At 42.1% G+C, this 26,428-nt stretch overlaps 1 protein-coding gene across 1 annotated transcript in view; it reads right to left on the bottom strand.

Annotated features, from left to right (window-relative positions):
• LOC126483914 (exocyst complex component 2) overlaps positions 1–26,428 on the bottom strand; it is a 125,714-nt gene that overhangs the window by 5,772 nt on the left and 93,514 nt on the right. The window contains 2 exon segments of the mRNA XM_050107187.1: positions 3,032–3,382; positions 24,269–24,423. Coding sequence (XP_049963144.1) covers positions 3,032–3,382; positions 24,269–24,423 — 506 coding nt within the window.

Here is a 26,428-nt window from a genome sequence, read left to right as displayed (position 1 = left end):
TGTTGGTGGTGTGCACGTGAAGAGAAACTCTTACATAATTCGAAATGTCAGTGTTCATTTTGAGAGCAAAAGTTCAAATATCCAGATGAGGAAAAAGACTTGTTTCATCTTGTAGTTCAAAACAGAAATGTGGATATGCCATTACAACAGAAATGACTCTAACTGAAGGCTGGAAAATAGCACATAGAAGAAACATTTTGATACTGGAATACAAAGTTTCATATGGCTGGGTTTGTCAATAAATATGAAATAATCTATCTTTTCATTGCAGAACTACAATCACACAACAACTGCCTCAGGAGTATCTTTTCAGCATTCCATGGTCCAACTTTGATGACAAAATCCTTATTTACATTCCCACATAAGGAATGTAGACCAAATGCCATTCTATTCTGATATACTGAATAGCACTGCAGTACATAACGGAGGAGAACGAAGTGTGTGTTCGTACATATGGTGCTCAAAAATAGTGGTTTACTGTGAAGCTGAGCATTATAGCTGATGGACAAAAACTGACACCATATATAGTTTTTAATCAAAAAATTATCCCCGAGAGAGAAAGCTTCTCAGCTGGTATTATTGTAAGAGTTCACAACAGTGGGTGGCTGACAGAGGAACTGGTCATAGACTGGATTTAAGCAGTCTGAAATAAATGGCCACGAGCTCTTCTTCGCTCAAAACCAATTCTCCTGTTAGATATTTTTTATAGGCCCACTGGAGATCAAGTGAAACAAAAACTGAATGGAGCGATGGGTGTGTGTGTGTGTGTGTGTGTGTGTGTGTGTGTGTGTGTGTGTGTGTGTGTTTCGAGCTTACAGGCATTCAACACTGAGGTTATCAGTGCCCCTGAAAGAAGGAAACTACTATGACCTAGTCATTATTCCTGATGCCCTGACAAGTGTTTGCTGTCTTTGGTTGTATAAATCAATCATACAGTCAAAGCTAGTGTAAGGCATTTCTATAGAAATTATATCAGGAACAAAGCAACTTCAATGCCAGGAGGCCATTTGCAATGTGTGCCTGTGTCATAAGGCTTCCCTTGCATTTTAGCTGCTTGGCAGTCAATGCAATTTCCAATAATGTTGATGGAAATTAAAATGACATTCTTTGCGGTAGTGACTCCAAGCAGTATTCTGGATCATCTAGCAATGATGAAGAACCAGATGCTGGCAATACTGAGAAGGTGGGAAGTGACTGGTGCAGTTTTGTGAAAACAAGTTGCTTTTCTCTTTTCACAAGAATAACTACTGTATTTGTACATAAGGTATAAGTTTTTCTGCTATTTTCTTCTGGAGTCTTGGATGGTTTACAAAGTAACTGCAGTAACTTCCAATGGTGTTAATTTCAACCCACAAGATACATGAACATGTCATTTTTAAAATGATGATTTATGATATTTAGGAGGGGGGCAGTGGGAGAGAATCTTGATTATAGTCTGCACCATGATTTTTCAAGCCAAAATCCAGGGAAAAAAAGTGCAGCCTATATTCACTCAAATATGGTAGTTCTTTCTTACATTTAACTATAAACGAAGTTCGGACCCAAGCAAGTATATTTTATCTGACAGTTGTGTAATTAACTGGCAAAAGATATCAATGACAGAGGGACTATAACAGTTTTAAAAAGCCTTAAAACATATTTACCATGTAATAGTCTTAACTCACTTCAGGAGTTTACAGCATCAAGCTTGTGACTATTACAAATAGACATTCAGTCTGATCAATAACAAATTACCCACAGAGCACAATGTGTGTGTGTGTGTGTGTGTGTGTGTAGTAGAGTTGCAAAACTACCGTAGGCTATCATAGACTATCACAAGTAAGTGTAGACAACAGCAGTTTTCTTAGTATCCATGGTCAGTTAAGATCATGATCGTGTTACCTGTGCATTATGTGTGTTGCTTACCTACCGGATATTTCTTTGACTCAGCTTTTACAAGAAAATTGTTGATTTGTAACATCAGTTCAATACTTCATTGATCTTACACAGAAAATTTTTCTGTTATTCATAAGCAACTTATGCACTTATCTGTATTAACAGGAAACTCTTGCCTTTGATCCTGATGAAGATTGTTTTATCAGGTACAAAATAACAACAATTATATAGATTTTTTATGTTTGTGCATAAAAGAATAGCAATTACACCATCAACTAGTTTTTGTTATTCATAAAGTGCAATTTACATTTGGTAAGGATATAAAATACACGATGGACTAACAATGAAGGATGTGTGGTTCTACTTATGTGCAAAACAAACAAACAAAAAACAATGAGACATCATTGGCTCACAATTTCTCTGTCACACATTCATTTAAATTTCTTTCCCTGCCAATGATATCAATACTACCAGTAACCCTACCATTTACTATGTCATTTATGTACTATGACGAAACTACCAAACTGTGGCTTCGGTACAGCGGAACTTTAGACTGTGGTAATCAATGTACATATATAGCTTGTGAATTATACCATGCAGTGAAATAACTGATGTGTAACTCTTGAGCAGTTGTAAATGTCACTGGTGATGTTTCTGTATTGGCTAAATTGTTTATTTATGCTGTAAATAATGTATACTTGCAAGTGTAATCATGATATTCACGCAAAGAAATCTGTCTATAAATGAATGTGAATGAATGAATGAATGAATGAATCAACCAGTCCAATCAAATGAGTTATTCCCATATGTTCCTTGTACTGTGTTTTAAGATTCCAGGCTTACAATCAGGACAGTAAATTTTGTATACGCCTCAGTTTTGGTTTACTTTAAGTCTTGTGTTATGTTAATGTCGTTTATTATAATACAGATATGTAATTCTGGCAAAAAAACTGTAGTACCATTTCAAAAAAATGCTAGTCATTGAATATGCCATACAAGTGATTTTTGGTAACATAATGTGAAGTCAAAAAAACTTTGTCTGAGACCATTTTCTTGTCACATCAAAAATATATAATACTTGCAGACGGCACAGTTTGATGTGATGCCCTGTGCATTAAGACAGAGTGGTAAGGAAGGGTTCTGAAAAGCCACTTACTGAGCTGTAGGGGTCGTGTAGAAGCGCAAAGCTTCCTGCACTGCCCTTATATCTGCACGAGCCTGCTGGTTTCCCTGCAGGCTGAAGCGAGCCACACAACTCATAAGTCGAGCAAGCTCCTCTGCAACAGTTTCAACAATCTGTGACAGTACGCGGTGTACGAGGCCTGGCGACACGCGTTGTACCTCCGCGTGAACTGCAGTTACATTTGCTATCACCTCCTTCGCGTAGGGTCTTATGTCCACTGGCTTGAGTGTTGTATCCCAGTCAAAGCGACCCAGGTACATAGATGGTTCCACAGTTCCTACCAGCGGATCACTTTTCTGCTCTAGATATACTTCCAGCACATGTCTGTAAGTAAAAGAAAACACATAAAGAAAGTCATAATAAACATATGATTACTGAAGTGTGTTCTATAAATATAATATCATCACAGTTTGGAACAGCAATACATCAATTTTTTTTCCACGTCAACAGTTCGTTGAAGAGCTATTTCATATAAAGAGACTGCCATACAAATGCCAATAACCTGTACATTCCTTCCTGACAATTTACAAATTTTCACTGGTGGAAGATCTGAACCTAGAGTTATCACTAAACTGTACACACAATATTTTCTTTCCCAGTAATGGTCAGTCTAAAGTCACATGACAGTCTCTCAAATTTGAAAAAGTAGAAGAGGAGTAGTGGAGGTACTGTCCTTGTCACGCGTTGAACAATCCACAGTTGAAAGAAGTCGGCATACTTTTTTGAACAATGGTACCTCAAATACATAGCTGGAAGATTGGTTTGTGATATGCATTTTTTTTTCCAGATTCAGATTCAGGTATATCTTATGAAGAAGGCTCAATTATTTGGGCTGAAACCTAGGTACCTGTTTCATTACCACAATCGAGGCTGACAGTTCCTTATATTTATTATTTATAGAGAATATTTTAAGTAAAAGCATACTGAGGAATATTTCAAACAGTGTTTTTTAAAATGAATGATAAGAAAATTTAATCACCAAGTCTCTGTGATACATGTGAAGTACCATACAATATCATATTAGTCAATCAGAGAATTATCACATATGTCACAATCCAGCTGGTACTTGCATTCCACGGATAACACTTTGAAATCGATTGTGCGCTTCCCCTAGGTTTTAAGTGAAACAGTACACATCATCAGAAAGTAAACAATTCTGTGTGCTCTGTAACACCACTAATCATTTTCCTCAGGACAAGCAAGTGAAGACAAAAGATGACTGTCACATACACAAACACAAAAAAATGACTGAGAATATAATTCAATAATTTTAGTTATAATGAATAAAAGAAAAGACAGTAAATCATGCAAATGTTTCAGGACATTTGCAGAACACAATACTAACACTGGCTGATGTCAAGATGGGCACATACTCTACAAATTCTATCCAAAAAATATAACCAACCCAGCTGACATTTACTTTTAGCCACTGAGACAACTTGTAGCAGCTATCCAAGAGCATCAACCAAGTCGACTGCTCAGGTGCCACTCGTACATAAAAAACATAGGCTTTGAAGAGTTTAGCTCAGCAGTTTCTCCTCATCTCCCTTATCCCACAAATAGTACACTGCCATCTTTTATATTCTCTGTTGCACATTTTTCTAAATGTTCAACAGCAAAGGACACAATCAAACAAACAATTAAAACAAATACAGAACATGAGAAAAATATTTAATACTGTCAAACAAGAGAAGAAGTAAAGAAAACCAACCACATGAGATGAAACACTAAGCAGCCAATAGGCACTTGAACAAAATTGAATGTGTATTTCTTGAAGTTTTCCAGGCAGACCGAATATTCCACCTCTTGATCAGTACAACAGTTAATAATATCCCAGTTGAACTCCCAAAAAATGATGGAATATTAGACTGAAAATGCTGCAAAGTTTTCAAACAATGTCCTTCCTTGGAGTTAAAGTTACATTGTTCCAGGAGAAATTAACTACGCACATAGACTGCCCCCCCCCCCCCCCCCCAACCCTCGCTCTCTCTCTCCCACCCACCCACACAAACACAACCGTGGGTTGCAAAAGCTTGAATTTTGTGTGCGTGTATATATATATATATATATATATATATATATATATATATATATATATATATATATATATATATATATATATATATATATATATAAAAAACAAAGATGAGGTGACTTACCGAACAAAAGCGCTGGCAGGTCGATAGACACACAAACAAACACAAACATACACACAAAATTCAAGCTTTCGCAACAAACTGTTGCCTCATCAGGAAAGAGGGAAGGAGAGGGGAAGACGAAAGGAAGTGGGTTTTAAGGGAGAGGGTAAGGAGTCATTCCAATCCCGGGAGCGGAAAGACTTACCTTAGGGGGAAAAAAGGACAGGTATACACTCGCACACACGCACGGATATGTGCGTGTGTGCGAGTGTATACCTGTCCTTTTTTCCCCCTAAGGTAAGTCTTTCCGCTCCCGGGATTGGAATGACTCCTTACCCTCTCCCTTAAAACCCACATCCTTTCGTCTTTCCCTTTCCTTCCCTCTTTCCTGACGAAGCAACCTTGGGTTGCGAAAGCTTGAAATTTGTGTGTGTGTTTGTGTGTTTTTTATTGTCTCCTATCAACATACCAACACTTTTGTTTGGTAAGTAACAGCATCTTTATATAGAGGGAAACATTCCACATGGGAAAAATATATCTAAAAACAAAGATGATGTGACTTACCAAACGAAGGTGCTGGCAGGTCGATAGACACACAAACAAACGCAAACATACATACAAAATTCAAGCTTTCGCAACAAACGGTTGCTTCATCAGGAAAGAGGGAAGGAGAGGGAAAGACGAAAGGATATGGGTTTTAAGGAATAGGGTGAGGAGTCATTCCAATCCCGGAAGCGGAAAGACTTACCTTAGGGGGGAAAAAACTACAGGTATACACACGCGCGCGCACACACACAACACACACACACACACACACACACACACACACACACACACTCATATCCATCCACACATATACAGACACAAGCAGACATATTTAAAGGCAAAGAGTTTGGGCAGAGATGTCAGTCGAGGCGGAAGTGCAGAGGCAAAGATGTTGTTGAATGACAGGTGAGGTACGAGCGGCGGCAACTTGAAATTAGCGGAGGTTGAGGCCTGGTAGATAACGGGAAGAGAGGATATAATGAAGGGCAAGTTCCCAGATAACCAGACGGTGTAACACTGTGCCAAGATGTGCTGGCCGTGCGCCAAGGCATGTTTAGCCACAGGGTGATCCTCATTACCAACAAACACTGTCTGCCTGTGTCCATTCATGCGAATGGACAGTTTGTTGCTGGTCATTCCCACATAGAAAGCTTCACAGTGTAGGCAGGTCAGTTGGTAAATCATGTGAGTGCTTTCACACGTGGCTCTGCCTTTGACAGTGTACACCTTCCGGTTTACAGGACTGGAGTAGGTGGTGGTGGGAGGGTGCGTGGGACAGGTTTTACACCGGGGGCAGTTACAAGGGTAGGAGCCAGAGGGTAGGGAAGGTGGTTTGGGGATTTCATAGGGATGAACCAAGAGGTTATGAAGGTTAGGTGGACGGCGGAAAGACACTCTTGGTGGAGTGGGGAGGATTTCATGAAGGATGGATCTCATTTCGGGGCAGGATTCGAGGAAGTCGTATCCCTGCTGAAGAGCCACATTCAGAGTCTGATCCAGTCCCGGGAAGTATCCTGTCACAAGTAGGGCCCTTTTGGGGTTCTTCTGTGAGAGGTCCCGGGTTTGAGGAGATGACGAAGTGGCTCTGGTTATTTGCTTCTGTACCAGGTCGGGAGGGTAGTTGCGGGATGTGAAAGCTGTCTGTTTTCAGGTTGTTGGTGTAATGGTTCAGGGATTCAGGACTGGAGCAGATTCGTTTGCCATGAAGGCCTAGGCTGTAGGGTTAGGGACCGTTTGATATGGAATGGGTGGCAGCTGTCATAATGGAGGTACTGTTGCTTGTTGGTGGGTTTGATGTGGACGGATGTGTGAAGCTGGCCATTGGACAGATGGAGGTCAACGTCAAGGAAAGTGGCATGGGATTTGGAGTAGGACCAGGTGAATCTGATGGAACCAAAGGAGTTGAGGTTGGAGAGGAAATTCTGGAGTTCTTCTTCACTGTGAGTCCAGATCATGAAGATGTCATCAATAAATCTGTACCTAACTTTGGGTTGGCAGGCCTGGGTAACCAAGAAGGCTTCCTCTAAGCGACCCATAAATAGGTTGGCATACGAGGGGGCCATACTGGTACCCATGGCTGTTCCCTTTAATTGTTGGTATGTCTGGCCTTCAAAAGTGAAGAAGTTGTGAGTCAGGATGAAGCTGGCTAAGGTAATTAGGAAAGAGGTTTTAGGTAGGGTGGCATGCGATCGGCGTGAAAGGAAGTGCTCCATTGCAGCGAGGCCCTAAACGTGCGGGATATTTGTGTATAGGGAAGTGGCATCATTAGTTACAAGGATGGTTTCGGGGGTAACAGACTGGGTAAGGATTCCAAGCGTTCGAGAAAGTGGTTGGTGCCTTTGATGAAGGATGGGAGACTGCATGTAATGGGTTGTAGGTGTTGATCTACGTAGGCATATATATATACACACACACAAACACACACACACACACACACACACACACACACACACACACACACATGCCTTGGTGCACGGCCAGCACATCTTGGCACAGTGTTACACCGTCCGGGTTATCTGGATACTTCCCACCAACACCACCCAATCCGAACTCCGGAGTTGGGAACTTGCTCTTCAATATATCCTCTCTTCCCGTTACCCACCAGGCCTCAATCTCCACTAATTTCAAGTTGCCGCCACTCATACCTCACCTGTCATTCAACATCATCTTTGCCTCTGCACTTCTGCCTCGACTGACATCTCTGTCCAAACTCTTTGTCTTTAAATATGTCTGCTTGTGTCTGTATATGTGTGGATGGATATGTGCGTGTGTGCGAGTGTACACCCGTCCTTTTTTCCTCCTAAGGTAAGTCTTTCCGCTCCCGGGATTGGAATGACTCCTTACCCTCTCCCTTAAAACCCACTTCCTTTCGTCTTTCCCTCTCCTTCCCTCTTTCCTGATGAGGCAACAGTTTGTTGCAAAAGCTTGAATTTTGTGTGTATGTTTGTGTTTGTTTGTGTGTGTGTCGACCTGCCAGCACTTTCATTTGGTAAGTCACATCATCTTTGTTTTTATATATGCCAAGATGTGCTGGCCGAGCACCAAGGCATGTTTAGCCACAGGGTGATCCTCATTACCAACAAACACTGTCTGCCTGTGTCCATTCATGCGAATGGACAGTTTGTTGCTGGTCATTCCCACATAGAATGCGTCACAGTGTAGGCAGGTCAGTTGGTAGATCACGTGGACACAGTGTTACACCGTCTGGGTTATCTGGATACTTCCCACTAACACCAACCTATCCGAACTCCGGAGATGGGAACTTGCTCTTCAATATATCCTCTCTTCTCGTTACCTGCCAGGCCTCAACCTCCACTAATTTCAAGCTGCCGCCGCTCATACCTCACCTGTCATTCAACAACATCTTTGCCTCTTTACTTCCGCCTCGACTGACACCTCTGCCCAAACTCTTTGCCTTTACAAATGTCTGCTTGTGTCTGTGTATGTGCGGATGGATATATGTGTGTGTGTGTGTGTGTGTGTGTGTGTGTGTGTGTGTGTGTGTGTGTGTGTGCACGCGCGCGAGTGTATACCTGTCCTTTTTTCCCCCTAAGGTAAGTCTTTCCGCTCCTGGGATTGGAATGACTCCTTACCCTCTCCCTTAAAACCCACATCCTTTCGTCTTTCCCTCTCCTTCCCTCTTTCCGGATGAAGCAACCGTTTGTTGTGAAAGCTTGAATTTTGTGTGTATGTTTGTGTTTGTTTGTGTGTTTATCGACCTGCCAGCGCTTTTGTTTGGTAAGTCTCATCATCTTTGTTTTTAGATATATTTTTTCCACGTGGAATGTTCCCTCATTAAATTTACGAAGGACTGTAGAAAATCGCTCAATGTGCAGGGTTATAACATACTGTCAACACAGACGCAAATGTAACTCAGATACAGGTCCAAATAAACTAACAACAGGGCATTGTGAAATAAGTTCTAGTAGGAAGTGGAGTAAAGAATAATGAAATGTTTGTGCTAAAGATGTATGAACACAAAATTTTAAAAAAATCAATAATTAAAGTAGTATTGGGTGTATAACACAATACTCCAATTTAGCATCAAAATTAAATGAAGGACACAATAAAATACACTCTTAGGGAAAAGAAAAAATGCACCATGAAGGGATTATCCATCTGGGATGATGTCATGAACAAGTACAGATGAACAAATTATTACAATTTCAGAAAAGGAATGATTTATTCAAGAGAAAGAGTTTCACAAAATGAATAAGTCAATAACGTCTTGGTCCATCTCTGGCCCTTAAGCAAGCAGTTATTTGACTTGGCATTGAATGACAGAGTTGTTGGCAGTTCTCCTGAGGAACATCGTGCCAAATTCTATCCAATTGGTGCATTAGATTGTCAAAATCCCAAGCTAGTTGGAGGGCTCTGCCCATAATGGTTCAAATGGCTCTGAGCACTATGGGACTTAACGTCTATGGTCATCAGTCCCCTTGCCCATAATGCTCCAAATGTTTTCAATTGGGGAGAGGTCTTGCTGTTTTGCAAGCACAACAGTGAGAAACAGAATCTCTTGCCCTGTGTGCGTATGCATTATCTTGCTGAAATTTAAGTCCAAGATGACTTGCCATGAGTGGCAACAAAACAGGGCGTAGAATATTGTCAACATACCACTGTGCTGTAAAGGTGCCGCAAATGACAATCAAAGGGGTGCTGCTATGAAAAGAAACTGCAGCCCAGAGTATAAAATCCTGGTTGTCAGGCCATATAATGCGCTACAGTCAGGTTGGTATCCCTCCGCTGACCGGGGCATCTCCAGACACATCTTCACTGGTCAGCGGGGCTCAATTCGAATGTCTGGAGATGCCCCGGACAGTGGTGGGGTACCATCCTGACTGTTGCCCGCCGTACAGCCTGACAGTCGGGAGTGGTGATCTGGGACAACATTTCTTTTCATAGCAAGACCCCTTGACCCCTTTGGTTGTCATCTGCAGCACTCTTACAGCACAAGGTATGCTGACAATATTCTATAACCTGTTTTGTTGCCCTCATGGCAAGCCATCTTGGGCTTACATTTCAGCAAGATAATGCCCACTCGCAGACAGTGAGAGTTTCTGTTGCTCGTCTTCGTGCTTGCCGAGCCCTTCTTCGGCCAGCAAGATCACCGAATCTCTCCCGAATTGAGATCATTTGGAGCATTATGGGTAGGGTCCTCCAACAAGCTTGGGATTTTTGACAATCTAATGCACCAATTGGACATAATTGGTCATGATATCCCTCAGGCGGACATCCAGCAATTCTACAAATCAACGTCATGCTGAATAACTGGTTGGATAAGAGCCAGAGAGGGACAAACGCATTACGGACTTGCAAAATTTGTGAAGCTCTTTATCCTTAATAAAACTCCAATTTTTCTGAAACTGTTATCATTTGTTTATCAGTATATGTTGTTCACATCCCCAGCGGTGGGATCGACTTTTTGAAACACTTTATATGGTGATGTATGTGAAGGTCCAAGGAATTGCACCCTGCAACCATGGACCTGGTGAGCCCTCATTTGCGAGCAATCAAAGAAAAAAATTCTGAATGTTGCATAGTGCTCTCCAGCTTTACAACTGGTAACAACTAATGAGCTGGTTGAATAGCACCACGGTTAAGGTTGTCGGTTTGAATCTTGTCAGATACAATGAAATCTGTTTATTTATCGAAATGACTTTGATCGTTATTTTTATTCAATTAACTGGTTTACATGCTGTTTCTTTTATTTGTATTTCTTTGTCACATCATTTTCATCAACTTATTAACTTCTTCAATGGCTCTTATTTGTCCTTCCCATCATTCTTTTTCAACTTGAAATCTTTGTGAATGTGAATCTAATTATTTTTATTTACCAAATGAAAGTGCTGGCAGGTCGACAGACACACAAACAAACACAAACATACACACCAAATTCAAGCTTTCGCAACAAACTGTTGCCTCATCAGGAAAGAGGGAAGGAGAGGGAAAGACGAAAGGATGTGGGTTTTAAGGGAGAGGGTAAGGAGTCATTCCAATCCTGGGAGCGGAAAGACTTACCTTAGGGGGAAAAAAGGACGGGTATACACTCGCACACACACACACACACATATCCATCCACACATATACAGACACAAGCAGACATATTTAAAGACAAAGAGTTTGGGCAGAGATGTCAGTCGAGGCAGAAGTGCAGAGGCAAAGATGTTGTTGAATGACAGGTGAGGTATGAGTGGCGGCAACTTGAAATTAGCGGAGATTGAGGCCTGGTGGATAACGGGAAGAGAGGATATATTGAAGAGCAAGTTCCCATCTCCGGAGTTCGGATAGGTTGGTGTTAGTGGGAAGTATCCAGATAACCCGGACGGTGTAACACTGTGCCAAGATGTGCTGGCCGTGCACCAAGGCATGTTTAGCCACAGGGTGATCCTCATTACCAACAAACACTGTCTGCCTGTGTCCATTCATGCGAATGGACAGTTTGTTGCTGGTCATTCCCACATAGAATGCGTCACAGTGTAGGCAGGTCAGTTGGTAGATCACGTGGGTGCTTTCACACGTGGCTCTGCCTTTGATCGTGTACACCTTCCGGGTTACAGGACTGGAGTAGGTGGTGGTGGGAGGGTGCATGGGACAGGTTTTACACCGGGGGCGGTTACAAGGGTAGGAGCCAGAGGGTAGGGAAGGTGGTTTGGGGATTTCATAGGGATGAACTAAGAGGTTACGAAGGTTAGGTGGACGGCGGAAAGACACTCTTGGTGGAGTGAGGAGGATTTCATGAAGGATGGATCTCATTTCTGGGCAGGATTTTAGGAAGTCGTATCCCTGCTGGAGAGCCACATTCAGAATCTGATCCAGTCCCGGAAAGTATCCTGTCACAAGTGGGGCACTTTTGTGGTTCTTCCGTGGGAGGTTCTGGGTTTGAGAGGATGAGGAAGTTGCTCTGGTTATTTGCTTCTGTACCAGGTCGGGAGGGTAGTTGCGGGATGCGAAAGCTGTTGTCAGGTTGTTGGTGTAATGCTTCAGGGATTCCGGACTGGAGCAGATTCGTTTGCCACGAAGACCTAGGCTGTAGGGAAGGGACCGTTTGATGTGGAATGGGTGGCAGCTGTCGTAATGGAGGTACTGTTGCTTGTTGGTGGGTTTGATGTGGACGGACGTGTGAAGTTGGCCATTGGACAGGTGGAGGTCAACATCAAGGAAAGTGGCATGGGATTTGGAGTAGGACCAGGTGAATCTGATGGAACCAAAGGAGTTGAGGTTGGAGAGGAAATTCTGGAGTTCTTCTTCACTGTGAGTCCAGATCATGAAGATGTCATCAATAAATCTGTACCAAACTTTGGGTTGGCAGGCCTGGGTAACCAAGAAGGCTTCCTCTAAGCGACCCATGAATAGGTTGGCGTACGAAGGGGCCATCCTGGTACCCATGGCTGTTCCCTTTAATTGCTGGTATGTCTGGCCTTCAAAAGTGAAGAAGTTGTGGGTCAGGATGAAGCTGGCTAAGGTAATGAGGAAAGAGGTTTTAGGTAGGGTGGCAGGTGATCGGCGTGAAAGGAAGTGCTCCATCGCAGCGAGGCCCTGGACGTGCGGGATATTTGTGTATAAGGAAGTGGCATCAATGGTTACAAGGATGGTTTCTGGGGATAACGGATTGGGTAAGGATTCCAGGCGTTCAAGAAAGTGGTTGGTGTCTTTGATGAAGGATGGGAGACTGCACGTAATGGGTTGAAGGTGTTGATCTACGTAGGCAGAGATACGTTCTGTGGGGGCTTGGTAACCAGCTACAATGGGACGGCCAGGATGATTGGGTTGTAGCTGGTTACCAAGCCCCCACAGAACGTATCTCTGCCTACGTAGATCAACACCTTCAACCCATTACGTGCAGTCTCCCATCCTTCATCAAAGACACCAACCACTTTCTTGAACGCCTGGAATCTGCTCCAGTCCGGAATCCCTGAAGCATTACACCAACAACCTGACAACAGCTTTCGCATCCCGCAACTACCCTCCCGACCTGGTACAGAAGCAAATAACCAGAGCAACTTCCTCATCCTCTCAAACCCAGAACCTCCCACAGAAGAACCACAAAAGTGCCCCACTTGTGACAGGATACTTTCCGGGACTGGATCAGATTCTGAATGTGGCTCTCCAGCAGGGATACGACTTCCTAAAATCCTGCCCAGAAATGAGATCCATCCTTCATGAAATCCTCCCCACTCCACCAAGAGTGTCTTTCCGCCGTCCACCTAACCTTCGTAACCTCTTAGTTCATCCCTATGAAATCCCCAAACCACCTTCCCTACCCTCTGGCTCCTACCCTTGTAACCGCCCCCGGTGTAAAACCTGTCCCATGCACCCTCCCACCACCACCTACTCCAGTCCTGTAACCCGGAAGGTGTACACGATCAAAGGCAGAGCCACGTGTGAAAGCACCCACGTGATCTACCAACTGACCTGCCTACACTGTGACGCATTCTATGTGGGAATGACCAGCAACAAACTGTCCATTCGCATGAATGGACACAGGCAGACAGTGTTTGTTGGTAATGAGGATCACCCTGTGGCTAAACATGCCTTGGTGCACGGCCAGCACATCTTGGCACAGTGTTACACCGTCCGGGTTATCTGGATACTTCCCACTAACACCAACCTATCCGAACTCCGGAGATGGGAACTTGCTCTTCAATATATCCTCTCTTCCCGTTATCCACCAGGCCTCAATCTCCGCTAATTTCAAGTTGCCGCCACTCATACCTCACCTGTCATTCAACAACATCTTTGCCTCTGCACTTCTGCCTCGACTGACATCTCTGCCCAAACTCTTTGTCTTTAAATATGTCTGCTTGTGTCTGTATATGTGTGGATGGATATGTGTGTGTGTGTGTGTGCGAGTGTATACCCGTCCTTTTTTCCCCCTAAGGTAAGTCTTTCCGCTCCCAGGATTGGAATGACTCCTTACCCTCTCCCTTAAAACCCACATCCTTTCGTCTTTCCCTCTCCTTCCCTCTTTCCTGATGAGGCAACAGTTTGTTGCGAAAGCTTGAATTTGGTGTGTATGTTTGTGTTTGTTTGTGTGTCTGTCGACCTGCCAGCACTTTCATTTGGTAAGTCACATCATCTTTGTTTTTAGATATATATTTCCTACGTGGAATGTTTCCCTCTATTATAATTATTTTTATTTATTTATCATAATGTTTAAACATTTGAAAATGCCGATCTGTTGGTTACAAATGAAATATGAAATAATCTATTTACATCACCATGCAATGGTGTCAAGAATGTATTTTTCGTTACAAGATGTACATTTTTTTGGATTGCAGTCATCATGGAAACATTTAAAACAAATTCTTGTTCCATTACAGACAAAAACATGGAAGATGATTTAAATTAAGCCAGGGACACAAAATTCAAGCAAAATGAGAAACAGAAACAATGAACATGATAACACGATGAAAATGTCAAATGACAAAATGGAAGCAATTAAATTTAATACATAATACTCAAAATCACATGAATACATAGCCCATGTGGAAACAGATTGATGGGAAGAAAAATGAGAGAAAATGATGCATTCATACAATGACTAATAAACATGATAAATGAATAGAAAAAATTACATTTAAACTAATAAATTGAATAAAAATAATGATCAAAGTCATTTCAATAAAGATTTAAAAATAAAGAAATTCAATGTACCTGGCAAGATTCAAACCGACAACTTTTTGTATTTGAAGTCATTACCTTAACCATTGCACAGTGCAGCCAGACTGTTAATTGTTACCACTTTTAATGCTATGGAATATCATGTGAAAATCCAAAACGTTTTCGCTGATTACTTGTAAATAAGGGCCCACTGGGGTGAACAGCCGCAGGGAGTGATTCCTTGTCTAACGCTTTCTTAGACGACAAGAGACAGTGCTGTGTTGGGTTGCATGACTCACATATCTCTTCCAGTTGACTCATACGTTGTGTGTGCAGCCGATCATCTTCTTTGGGTCATCATCTACATAGCTCTCACCATTTAATTCTTCTTCGAAGACCGTATCAGGTTAAAGGGAATAATATTGTCACGTAGAGGAAGGTGTAAGTAGATGAATGACGAACACTAACTTCACATAACAAAGGTTTATACAGCACTTGCACATACAAGAGCACGGAGCGAACTGCCTCCTGCCAGAACACATACGGTATATATACAGCTACAGAACATTCCAGTACAATGATTCCTGCCATTTGTGGATACTTTTAGAATGTACTCAAACCGAATATAGAAATTAAAATGTTTCAGTTCAGGTGAGTTTTGAACTCACAGCCCTCCATGTAACAATCTAGTATCATAACCATTACACTACGGCAACTGCGCTACTCGGCTCCTTCTGCGACATTGGTCCCTCCTTAAGAGAACAGCGTCTCGGTGTTACGTCCTCTTAGTCCGGGAACGAGTCATCAGTTATGCATACTCAGACTCCCAATGACTGATGTTCGCCCTGGCGGTGATCTTCTTAGAACTTCCCTTGCTGCTAATTTTTTCAGTACCTTTCCGCTTGTTGCCTGTCGCTGGAGCTTTGACTTTACCCTGGGTTGCAGGATCCTTATAGGGCTTCATTCGAAGGACGTGGACCGTATCTCTGATCTTTCGTCATCTTGTGTCAGGGTCGAAATCTCCAACTTCATAAGTAACATCAGACAAATTTCTTACAACCTTATAAGGTCCAAAGTAGTGCCTGAGGAGCTTCTCCGAGAGACCCACCTTCCGAACAGAAGTGAAGATCCAGATGAGGTCATCAGGTTGGTAGACAACAGGGCAGTGGCTCACGTTATACCTTCGGCGATTGTTTTCTTGAGCCTGCAGTCTGCGGAGTCGAGCTAACTGCCGAGCTTCCTCAGCTCTGGTTAACACATGGCCAATGCAGTCGTCGTCCATGTCATCAGGATGTAACGGAAACACAGTGTCCATCATTGTCGTCGCCTCATGCCCATGCACCAGGTAAAACGGTATAAATCCTGTTGTGTCTTGTTTGGCAGTGTTGTAGGCAAACGTCACGAAAGGTAGCACCTCATCCCAGTTGCTCTGCTCAACACTGACGAACACTGATAGCATGTTGGCCAAGGTCTTATTAAGGCGTTCAGTAAGCCTGTTAGTTTGCGGATGGTAGGCAGTCATCGTGATGAGTAATGTTGCACCGACAGTTTATCTCTGTCACAAGATTCGATTGAAAAACTTTCCCTCGATCCATAATTAATGACCTTGGAGCATGGTGTTTTAATACAATGTCCTCCACAATGAATTTGGCTACCTCGAATGCTTCGGCTGTTTCCACAGCTTTTGTAATGGCATGGCGCGTCAGATAATCAGTGCAAACAATAATCCATCTATTGTCACTATCAGACGTTGCAAATCGTCCAAGGAGGTAAATCCCAACACGTTCGAAAGGCGTTTCCAGTAGTGGAGTCGGCCACATGGTTTCTGAGGTACTGCCTTTCTCCTCTGGCACTCTCAACAGTGTGACACATAGTGATGGACACTCCTAAATAAACCTGGCCACAAAAATGTCTTGCGGATCCTATCGTATGTCTTAATAAATCCTAAATGTCCAGCCTCAGGTGTGTCATGGAATTTCTGTGGAACATCTAAGTGCATGTGTTTAGGAATCACTGGTAACCACCTCTTTCCAAACAGATCAAAGTTTTTCTTGCAAAGTAATCCATTAACTACCTTAAATTGTCCTTTCACATCCTGTGACTGATTTAAAACAAGCATAATTTGAGATATCTTGGCATCCTTCTGCTCAGCAGAGATCCTGAAGTGCAGCGAGACAGTCACTATCTTCATCAAAGTCTTGATGGTCTTGCACAGGGTTTCTTGAGAGACAGTCGGCATCTTGGTGTTTCTTCCACTTCTGTACACTATGGTAATGTCATACTCTTGAAGATGTCATGCTCTTGAAGATGTAGTGCCCACCTGGCGAGTCATCCTGTTGAAGTGAATGATGGTCTATAACAATTGTGAATGGCCTTCCATAGAGATACTGTCGAAATTTGTACATGGCCCAGATCACAGTAAGACATTCTCTTTCTGTAGTTGAGTAGTTTCTCTCAGCTTTTGTAAGTGTCCTAGAAGCATCTTCCATCTGAAATCTGCACCAGAACAGCACCGTCCCCACATCCCCTGGCATCTGTGTAGTTCTCTAGGTGCTCTCTCATCACACGGACCAAGTACAAGGTCAGTCGTCAGAGCTTTTCGCAGCACATCGAAAGAATCTTGTTGAGCACCACCCCAGATACATTTAGCATCAGCTTTTAACAACTCTTGGAGTGGTCTAGCTTTGATACAAAAGTCTTTGATAAAACGATGGTAACACAAACATAATCCGATGATTTTAGGAATAGGAAATTCTGTTACAGCTCTCACCTTTTCTGGATCTGGCCGCACACCTTCGTTTGACACAAGGTGCCCAAGTATTTTGATTTTGATTTCTTAGCCGGCCGAAGTGGCCGTGCGGTTAAAGGCGCTGCAGTCTGGAACCGCAAGACCGCTACGGTCGCAGGTTCGAATCCTGCCTCGGGCATGGATGTTTGTGATGTCCTTAGGTTAGTTAGGTTTAACTAGTTCTAAGTTCTAGGGGACTAATGACCTCAGCAGTTGAGTCCCATAGTGCTCAGAGCCATTTGAATCATTTTTTTTTTTTTTATTTCTTTTGCTCCAAAGAGACACTTTCTTGGATTAAGTTTCAGTCCCCCTTCTTGAAGACACTTAAGAACAGCCCCCAGTCTTCTTTATGTGTTCATCAAATGTCTCTCAGAACACTATAATGTCATCTAAATAACAAAGATGCATCGTCCACTTCAGGTGCCTTAGAAGATTATCCATCATTCATTCAAAAGTAGCTGGTGCATTACACTAACCAAATGGCATTACCTTAAATTCATACAGGCCCTCAGGGGTGATGAATGCAGTTTTCTCATAACCAGCCTCATGTACTTCGATTTGTGAGTATCCTGAGTACTTGTCCATGGTTGAGAAAAACTTAGCCCCCTTGAGACAATCTAGTGATCGTCAATTCATGGAAGAGGGTAAACGTCCTTTTTAGTTATCTTATTAAGCTTCCTGTAATCAACACAAAAGCACCAACTGCCATCCTTCTTCCTGACGACAACCACTGGTGACGATCATGGGCACTGCGAAGGTTGAATGATGTCATTCTTCATTATTTTCTCTATCACATCGCGAATTATTCGACGTTCTGTTGCTGAGACATGGTATGCTCTCTGGCTTATTGGCTGATGGTCTCCAATGCTAACCCAGTGCTTCACCGTTGATTTGTCTAATTTGCTCTTCACCTGTGGATTGAAGCATTCAAAGAACTCTTGAAGAATGGCAAGTGGCTTCTTCTGTTGTTCCTTAGTGAGATCTGGTGATAGTCGAGCTAGAAGATCTTGTCTCGTAGTGGTAGCGCTTGTCTCGTGGTGGTAGTGCAAATTTAGCCCACAGACTCGGCATGGGAGGTTTCTATGACACTCAGCTGTTCTGCAATTAACGGCTCAGAGTTTGCTACACACGTGCCTTGGAAGGATCTGCGGTTCTCGGCAACAGTTAACTATCCACAATTCACTGAATCCGTTCTTAAACGAGACTACAGAGGCTGGGATGACCAAGTTATTCTTCAGTTGTATGCTTCTCTTACATTCCACTACAAGATCCACAGGTTGATGCATGGCATGACACAAGACAGCTACCTTTCTAGCGCTGACTGCAGGAATGATCACTTCATCCAGCACACAGTCTCCCACACTCGGATGTGCATCTTCCTGTCCACAGTATCTCATCTCATCTAGCATAATCTTTGAGCGACCACAATCTATAACTGCTTGAGAAGCTTTCAAAAAGTCCCACCCGAGACTGTCATGACTACACTCTCATAAGATGATGAATTCTAAGGGCTGTGTACGGCCACTTATACCCACATGAATGACACATCTTCTCATAGGTTTTACATATCTCCCATTAGCCACCTTCAGCAGAGATGTTTTGTTGTCGACGAATACAGTCTTCTGCAACTGGCGACAGTACGAGGGGCATTTGAAAAGTCCAGGCAAAAAGAAAAACTACTTACGTGTTTGGGGTAAACCTTTTTTATTTTTCAAGAGTGTCTCCTTTTAGACTTACACACTTCATCCAATGCTGTTCTAATTTGTTGATCCCTTCTGAATAACAGGAAATGTCCAAGTCTGCAAAATAGCTATTAGTTGCTGCAGTCACCTCGTTTGAATAAAATCTTTGTCGTGCCAGCCATTTCTTCAAATTGGGGAACAAATAGTATTTCAAGGGAGCCAAGTCTGGAGAATAGGGGGGATGTGAAACAAGTTGGAATCCTATTTCCATTAATATTGCGACCACAACTGCTGAGGTGTGTGCTAGTGCATTGTCGTGATGGAAAAGGACTTTTTTTGCAGTCCAATTGCTGGCGTTTTTCTTGCAGCTTGGCTTTCGAACGGTCCAATAACGATGAATAATATGCACCTGTAATAGTTTTACCCTTTTCCAGATAGTCAATGAGGATTATCCCTTGCGAACCCCAAAAGATTCTCGCCATAACCTTTCTGGCCGAAGGAACGGTCTTCGCCTTTTTTGGTGCAGATTCTCCCTTGGTAGCCCATTGATTAGATTGTTGTTTGGTCTCAGGTGTATAGTAATGTATCTATGTTTCATCCACAGTGATGAAACGACGCTTAAAGTCCTGTGGATTCTTCCTGAACAGCTGCAAACCATCCTTGCAACACTTCACATGAATCAGTTTTTAGTCAAGCATGAGCAATCGCAGAACCCATCTTGTGGATAGCTTTCTCATGTCCAAATGTTTATGCAATATATCATGAACCCGTTCAATCGAGATGCCCACAGCACTTGCATTCTCACAAACCTTAACTCTTCTGTCATCCATCACCATATCATGGATTTTATCAATGATTTCTGGAGTCGTAACCTCCACAAGGTGTCCACAATGTTCAGCATCACTTGTGCCCATATGGCCACTCCGAAAATTTTGAAACCACTTATAAACTGTTCTAATTGAAGGTGCAGAGCCACCGTAATGTTTATCAAGCTTCTCTTTAGTCTCCTGAGGCATTTTACCTTTCATAGAGTAATGTTTAATCACCACACGAAATTCTTTTTTGTCCATTTTTTGACAATCACTTGACTTCCTTGATTCACAAGAATGCCAAACACAAAGGAATAGACCAATATAGCTGAAACTTGGTGTGCCTTCTTTCCAAAGATGCTACTAACTAAACATGACCTCGATATGTGCTGGTGGTGCCACCTGTTGGACTTTGCACGGACTTTTCGAACGCCCCTCATACTTCTCCGAAATAACTGAATATGACACTCGAGTCCACAAGAGCTTGGGGCTGGTCGGCCATCCATGAGGATATCGACGTAGTTTCCTATCATTTTTTGTAGTGATCGATGGCGGAGGATTTTTCTCTTCAGCGGCCTCACCTCCAAGGAATGTTGCACCCCCTAGTTTTCCAGGTTGCGGTGGCTAGGTGATCGGCTGGAGCTTCTAAATGGTGATGGAGACCTTGATTGGCGTGTTGGGTAGCGACCTCTCCAGTGGCTAGCTTGCGGCAATGAAGACCTACATTGTCCTGCACCCACATCATCTTGTTCATCTTCGTCGTCCCGGAGCTAGCGTCAGCTAAGATCGGTCTGCTGTCTTCTGGCGCAGGCATCATCAAATATACGCCACCTTTCTCGACAATAGTGCACCACATGTCCCATCATCTGCAGTGGAAACATACTGATTGGCTATCCTGGGTCCTCCAGACATCAGTCTTCCTTGGTGCCCAAACAGGTTCCTCATGCAGCATTGTAGGAACGTAACTTCGCCTGGGTCTCGACTTTTTTACCGTTTTAAAGGAGAGATTGGGTTCAATGTCTGTTCCACTTCCTCCCATATGACCTCTTGAGGCGTCCCTGTTTTTTACTCACCGTGCAATCCAAGTGCCTTCTGAACTTCCTCTCTCACTATCTGACGAAGAACACTTGTGAAATCAGTTTCTTGCTCCATCACAGACATCAATACGAAGTTTGGAAACTGTTCAAACTGCTCACGTGTAATTCTTTTTTGATGCATTGTCTCAATATACTAGCACCATTTTATGAAGTCGTCTGCTGTCGAAATCTCCTGCAGAAGTAGGACTTGATACATGTCCTCAGCAACACCCTTCATGAAATGTGCAGTCTTATCTTCCTCCTCCATTCGAGGATCCACTATTTTACACAGCTCCAAGACGTCTTGAATGTAGGACACTGTCGTTTCTCCTAGACGCTGTGCCCTGCACTTTAATTTATCTTCAGCCTTGCACTGCTGTCGTCGTGTGTCACTGAAATACTTGCACAGTTCTGCCTGGAATACTTCCCAGTTTGTGAACTTCTCCTTGGTGTTCTCATACAATTGCTTGGCAGTGCCCTCCAAGTAGAAAAATATGCTAGCCAAACAGACGGTGTCATCCCATTTGTTAAATTTGGCTATACGCTCATATACCCTGAGCCACTTGTTTGGATCTTGGCCATCATTAACAGAGAACCCGAAAGGATGTCTCATGTGGTGGCACATAGTTGCTGTCACTGTGACGCCCTCTTCTTCTTCTGTCTCCGACAGATTGCGATCTGTTGAATATGGATCAAACTCGGGTTTCTCGCCATGTAAACGGTGGCTCAGTTGTGGCCTGATGGGAGCCACTGTGTCGTCGATAATGTACGTCGATAATGTACAAGTTCCAATACCCAGCATCTCCACCATATAACGTCACATAGAGGAAGGTGTAAGTAGATGAATGACGAACACTAACTTCACTTAACGAAGGTTTATTCAGCACTTGCACATACAAGAGCACAGAGCGAACTGCCCCCAGCCAGAATACATATGGTATATATACAGCTACAGAACATTCCAGTATAATGATTCGTGCCATTTATGGATACTTCTAGAATGTACTTGAACCGAATATAGAAATTAAAATGTTTCAGTTCATGTAGAGTTATGAACTCACAACCCTCCATGCAACAATCTAGTATCATAACCACTACACAACGGCGACTGTGCTACTCAGCTCCTTCTGCAACAATATTAACCAACTCTCTATTCTTGAAATAAGTCATGTACTCGTAGAATCTTCTCAGTTCAACAACAATATATTTTCAGCTCTCATCCCCAAAGTAACAATTATTCTGTACAAGATCCAGCAATCCAACTGGTTCCAAAATAACTGTCAGAATCGACAAAACACCCATCCAATTACATACATGCTGCCTCATGCAGAGCCAAGGCATGAAGTAAAAGTCTCTATACAATACACGCTTCATCCGTCTCTATAACAATCCTCGTGACACCACAAACCACAGAACATTATACAAACACACTCTGACTTTTTGATATAAATTCCAAGGCGCTGCTGGTAACCACTTGTCGGGGCCGCTCGTCTGACGCAGCTCCTGGTTTCTCATGACAGCTGTCCTTCCTGCACACACTGATGTGTGTGGCGCTGTAGAAAGGTTCTCTCACCCTCGTCATTAAAACATCGGGTGTTCGAGATGGTAGAGAACCATGTGTTTCTAGAATTTACCCCAAAATTCTCAAAGCACTACACTTGGACCTCAACCTACATCACTCCATAAAGTGTTTCAAAAAGTCAATCCTACCAGTAGGGGCCTCCAGGTCGATATGAACCTAATCTGACAGGAAGTGAAGTGCTAATGCAACAAAATCATGGGGAGGGCTACTGCAACATTATCATTGATAAAAATCTGTTGCATCAAGGACAGTTTAAGGAGTTTGACCCATACAAACAGTTACATCCAGCTGATTTCATTTTGTATTTTTATCACTTTGTACATTTGTGAACCTTGAAATTGTGTATACTTGCATTTATATTAAGGTAAGAGTGTAATCCGAAATTTTAATTGCTGACAGGTCTGGACTGGGCCCAAAACATGTTGTGAATGTGGAAATAAAAAAAAAAACTCCAAAAATAGCTACAGGATTTTTTTCAGCAACCAACAAGCATTTTTAGAGTCATTTTTATTTTATTTAGATTTCATTGTATAAGGCATAGGACATCAAGTGCCACACACCAAACTGTTAGCAAAGTTAAGTAAAGCTTTGTATGATAACTATTTATAAATGTTATTTCTTATTATTTGTCACATTTTTGTTACAGTGCTGCCCTGTCCAGCATGTATTAAGTAGAGTTAACTGGCATGTATACTACCACCTCTTTCACAGAACCATAGTACGAAATAACTTTTCTGTACTACAGATGTTTGGCCTGAATTGATAGCAACTTTCAGTTACAATGTCTGAACACCATATAAATATAGCTGTTCATTTACAAAAATACAATTGTGATGTTATGTTGTTCTTTATTAGCATAAAATTACTGTTAACTAAATTTTTGACATATCATCAGTACCCAAACAAAATAGTTTGCAAAAGTCCATCACGAGATTAATGTTCCACAATTCTTAAAAAAATTAAGTTACAGTGCTTCAAAGGAAACTACAGCTATGCAAGTGTCGTTAATGAAGAGCAACTTGAACATAAACAGCTTAAGACTGTAATGGATGGAATAAATCTAAAGAAGACATTTACCTAGTAGATCACGATGATGATGATGATAATGACATTAATATTAGTGTTTTCATTGAACAGACCCATTTTAGTAATAAAAGGTTATTATGATTTTTCTTTTACAATTTAACTACTTAATTAGGCATTTGGTGTGCAGTACCAACGAAAAATTGAATATGTGCAAATAAGAAGCAAAAAACACAAAAAGCATAAAAGAAAAACAGTGCCCGTTTCCAGTCAAAATAATTACTCTTAAAGATATCTTAATTCCTTACATCAAAGTTGCTAGTTCTTAGTGTGTTAGTTCATAGCATTCTTTTTACCTCTACTATGGGAAAAATACATGATTACGTCTACACATATCATCTCTTCTTTCAGAGCGCATCCATACGAATAAGAAGGAAAGTATGAGACACAATATTGTTACTTACCTGTCCAGAGCTGAAAGTGCACTTTGAACAGTTGCAATTGGAAGTGTCAGTGATGGGAAGCCATTGTGGGAAAACAACTCTGAGAGACGTGGGAGAACTACCCGAGAAGTGTACTGGCAATTACTAAGTGTTGTCAATAAGCGGTGTTCCCAAACCTGTAAATCAATTAGAGAGATTAATTACAAATCACATATCATTATTTAAAAACACTCTCTCTCTCTCTCTCTCTCTCTCTCTCTCTCTCTCTCTCTCTCTCTCTCTCCCTCCCCCTCTCCCCCCTCCCCCTCAAAGAGGGGAAATATATTCAAAGTTTGAAGCAGATTTCAAAACCACAATTAGCTGTTTGTACCAATACTGAAGATGCCTCCATTATTTACAGCTTGTAATGTTTCAACCTATAAATATTATATGTACACTATTCAAAGCACATATTTCCACAAGCAAAACAGTCACGTTCAACAAACTCTTATAAGCAATTAGTGAATAAAGAGCTCATCAGCAGAAGATTGTTCGAAACTTAACATATTGAAAAAAAGTTACAGTCAAACAATGGAAAATGGAATCCACCCCAAAGGATGGATTCCTGCGCCATCACAGAGAAAATCTCTGCCCTTGTGGATCAGCATCCTCCACCTACCACTCATAACCTATATAAAACAGACTAATCATTTCCTCTACTGACTCTCCACAGTTCCCGTTCATGTAGCAACTGGCACCCTGCCCATCACTGTTGATGCCACTTCCCCCTACACTAACATCACCAATTCCCAGGGCTTTATGGCTACTGAATACTACCTGTCCCAATGCCTAACACACTCATTGCAACCACCTTCCTGGTCGCCATGACCAACCATATCTTCACCCACAATTGCTTCTCCATTGAAGGTGTCACCAACAAAAACATCCATTGTACAACAGTGGGCAACCACACGGCACCATTCCATACAAATCTATTTATGGGCTATATACAGGAAGCATTCCTAACTACCCAGAAACTCAAATCCCTTACCTAGTTCACATCCACTGATGACTTCATCATATGGACCAAAGGTGAGGACACCCTATTCACAATCCTCCAGTACCTCAACATCCTATCCTCCATTCACTTCACCCAGTCCTCCTCAGCCTAAAAAGTCACCTTCTTTGATGTCAATCAACACTTCAATGATTGCTACATCAGTACCACCATCCAAATCAAACATACCAACCACCAACAATATTCCAGTCAACAGCTGCCTACCATTCTACTCCAAGAAGTTCCTTCCATACAACAAAGCCTGCTGCAGCTACCATATCTGTAATGATGAGCACTCCCTCTCCAGATATGTTAAGGGCCTCACTGAGGCCTTCATGGACTGAAATTACCCTCCCCATCTTGCCCAGAAATTTCTTGTGTGTGTGTGTGTTATGAATGTGTGTGTTTAGTTTTCTCTACATGAGATGAAGGACTTTGTATGACAGCTAACTATTATCGAACAGTGTTTTTTCCAATGTGCCTCTCTCCCACTCAAAGCCTTCTCTATGTGGCAAGTAGCCATCTACCCTTTCTTACTGTTGAATTGGTTATAGTTCATACAAAAACATTAACTTGCTTCCATGCAGTTCTTGTGCAGAAATTTGGCCAAATACCTCACAAATCACAGTTAACTGAGTGGCAAATGCAATTCATAGTCCAAAAATGTCACACTGCAATTACAGACAAAGCATCAGTCACTATTGCTAATAATTTTATTACATTCCTTTGAACTCTGGCCCTCACCTGTAACAAAGGTTTTCAGTCCAACTCTTCTACCTTGACCCACTCGACAAAACTCTTAATCAATCATTCAATAATAAATATCTAAAATAAACATTACTGTTCTAGATAAAAAGAAAGAAAAAAACATCAATGAAACAAACAGAAAAATGTATATAGTCCAAGCTTGCATTTATATCAGCAGTTCAAAAATCTTAAAAACTTGAATACACAGTACTGAGTTCCACAACAAAATACACTCCTGGAAATTGAAATAAGAACACTGTGAATTCATTGTCCCAGGAAGGGGAAACTTTATTGACACATTCCTGGGGTCAGATACATCACATGATCACACTGACAGACCCACAGGCACATAGACACAGGCAACAGAGCATGCACAATGTCGGCACTAGTACAGTGTA

This window comes from Schistocerca serialis, chromosome 6, assembly GCF_023864345.2.
Source record: "Schistocerca serialis cubense isolate TAMUIC-IGC-003099 chromosome 6, iqSchSeri2.2, whole genome shotgun sequence".
NCBI classification, from domain to species: domain Eukaryota; kingdom Metazoa; phylum Arthropoda; class Insecta; order Orthoptera; family Acrididae; genus Schistocerca; species Schistocerca serialis.
This window is presented reverse-complemented; position numbering and strand designations above follow the sequence as displayed.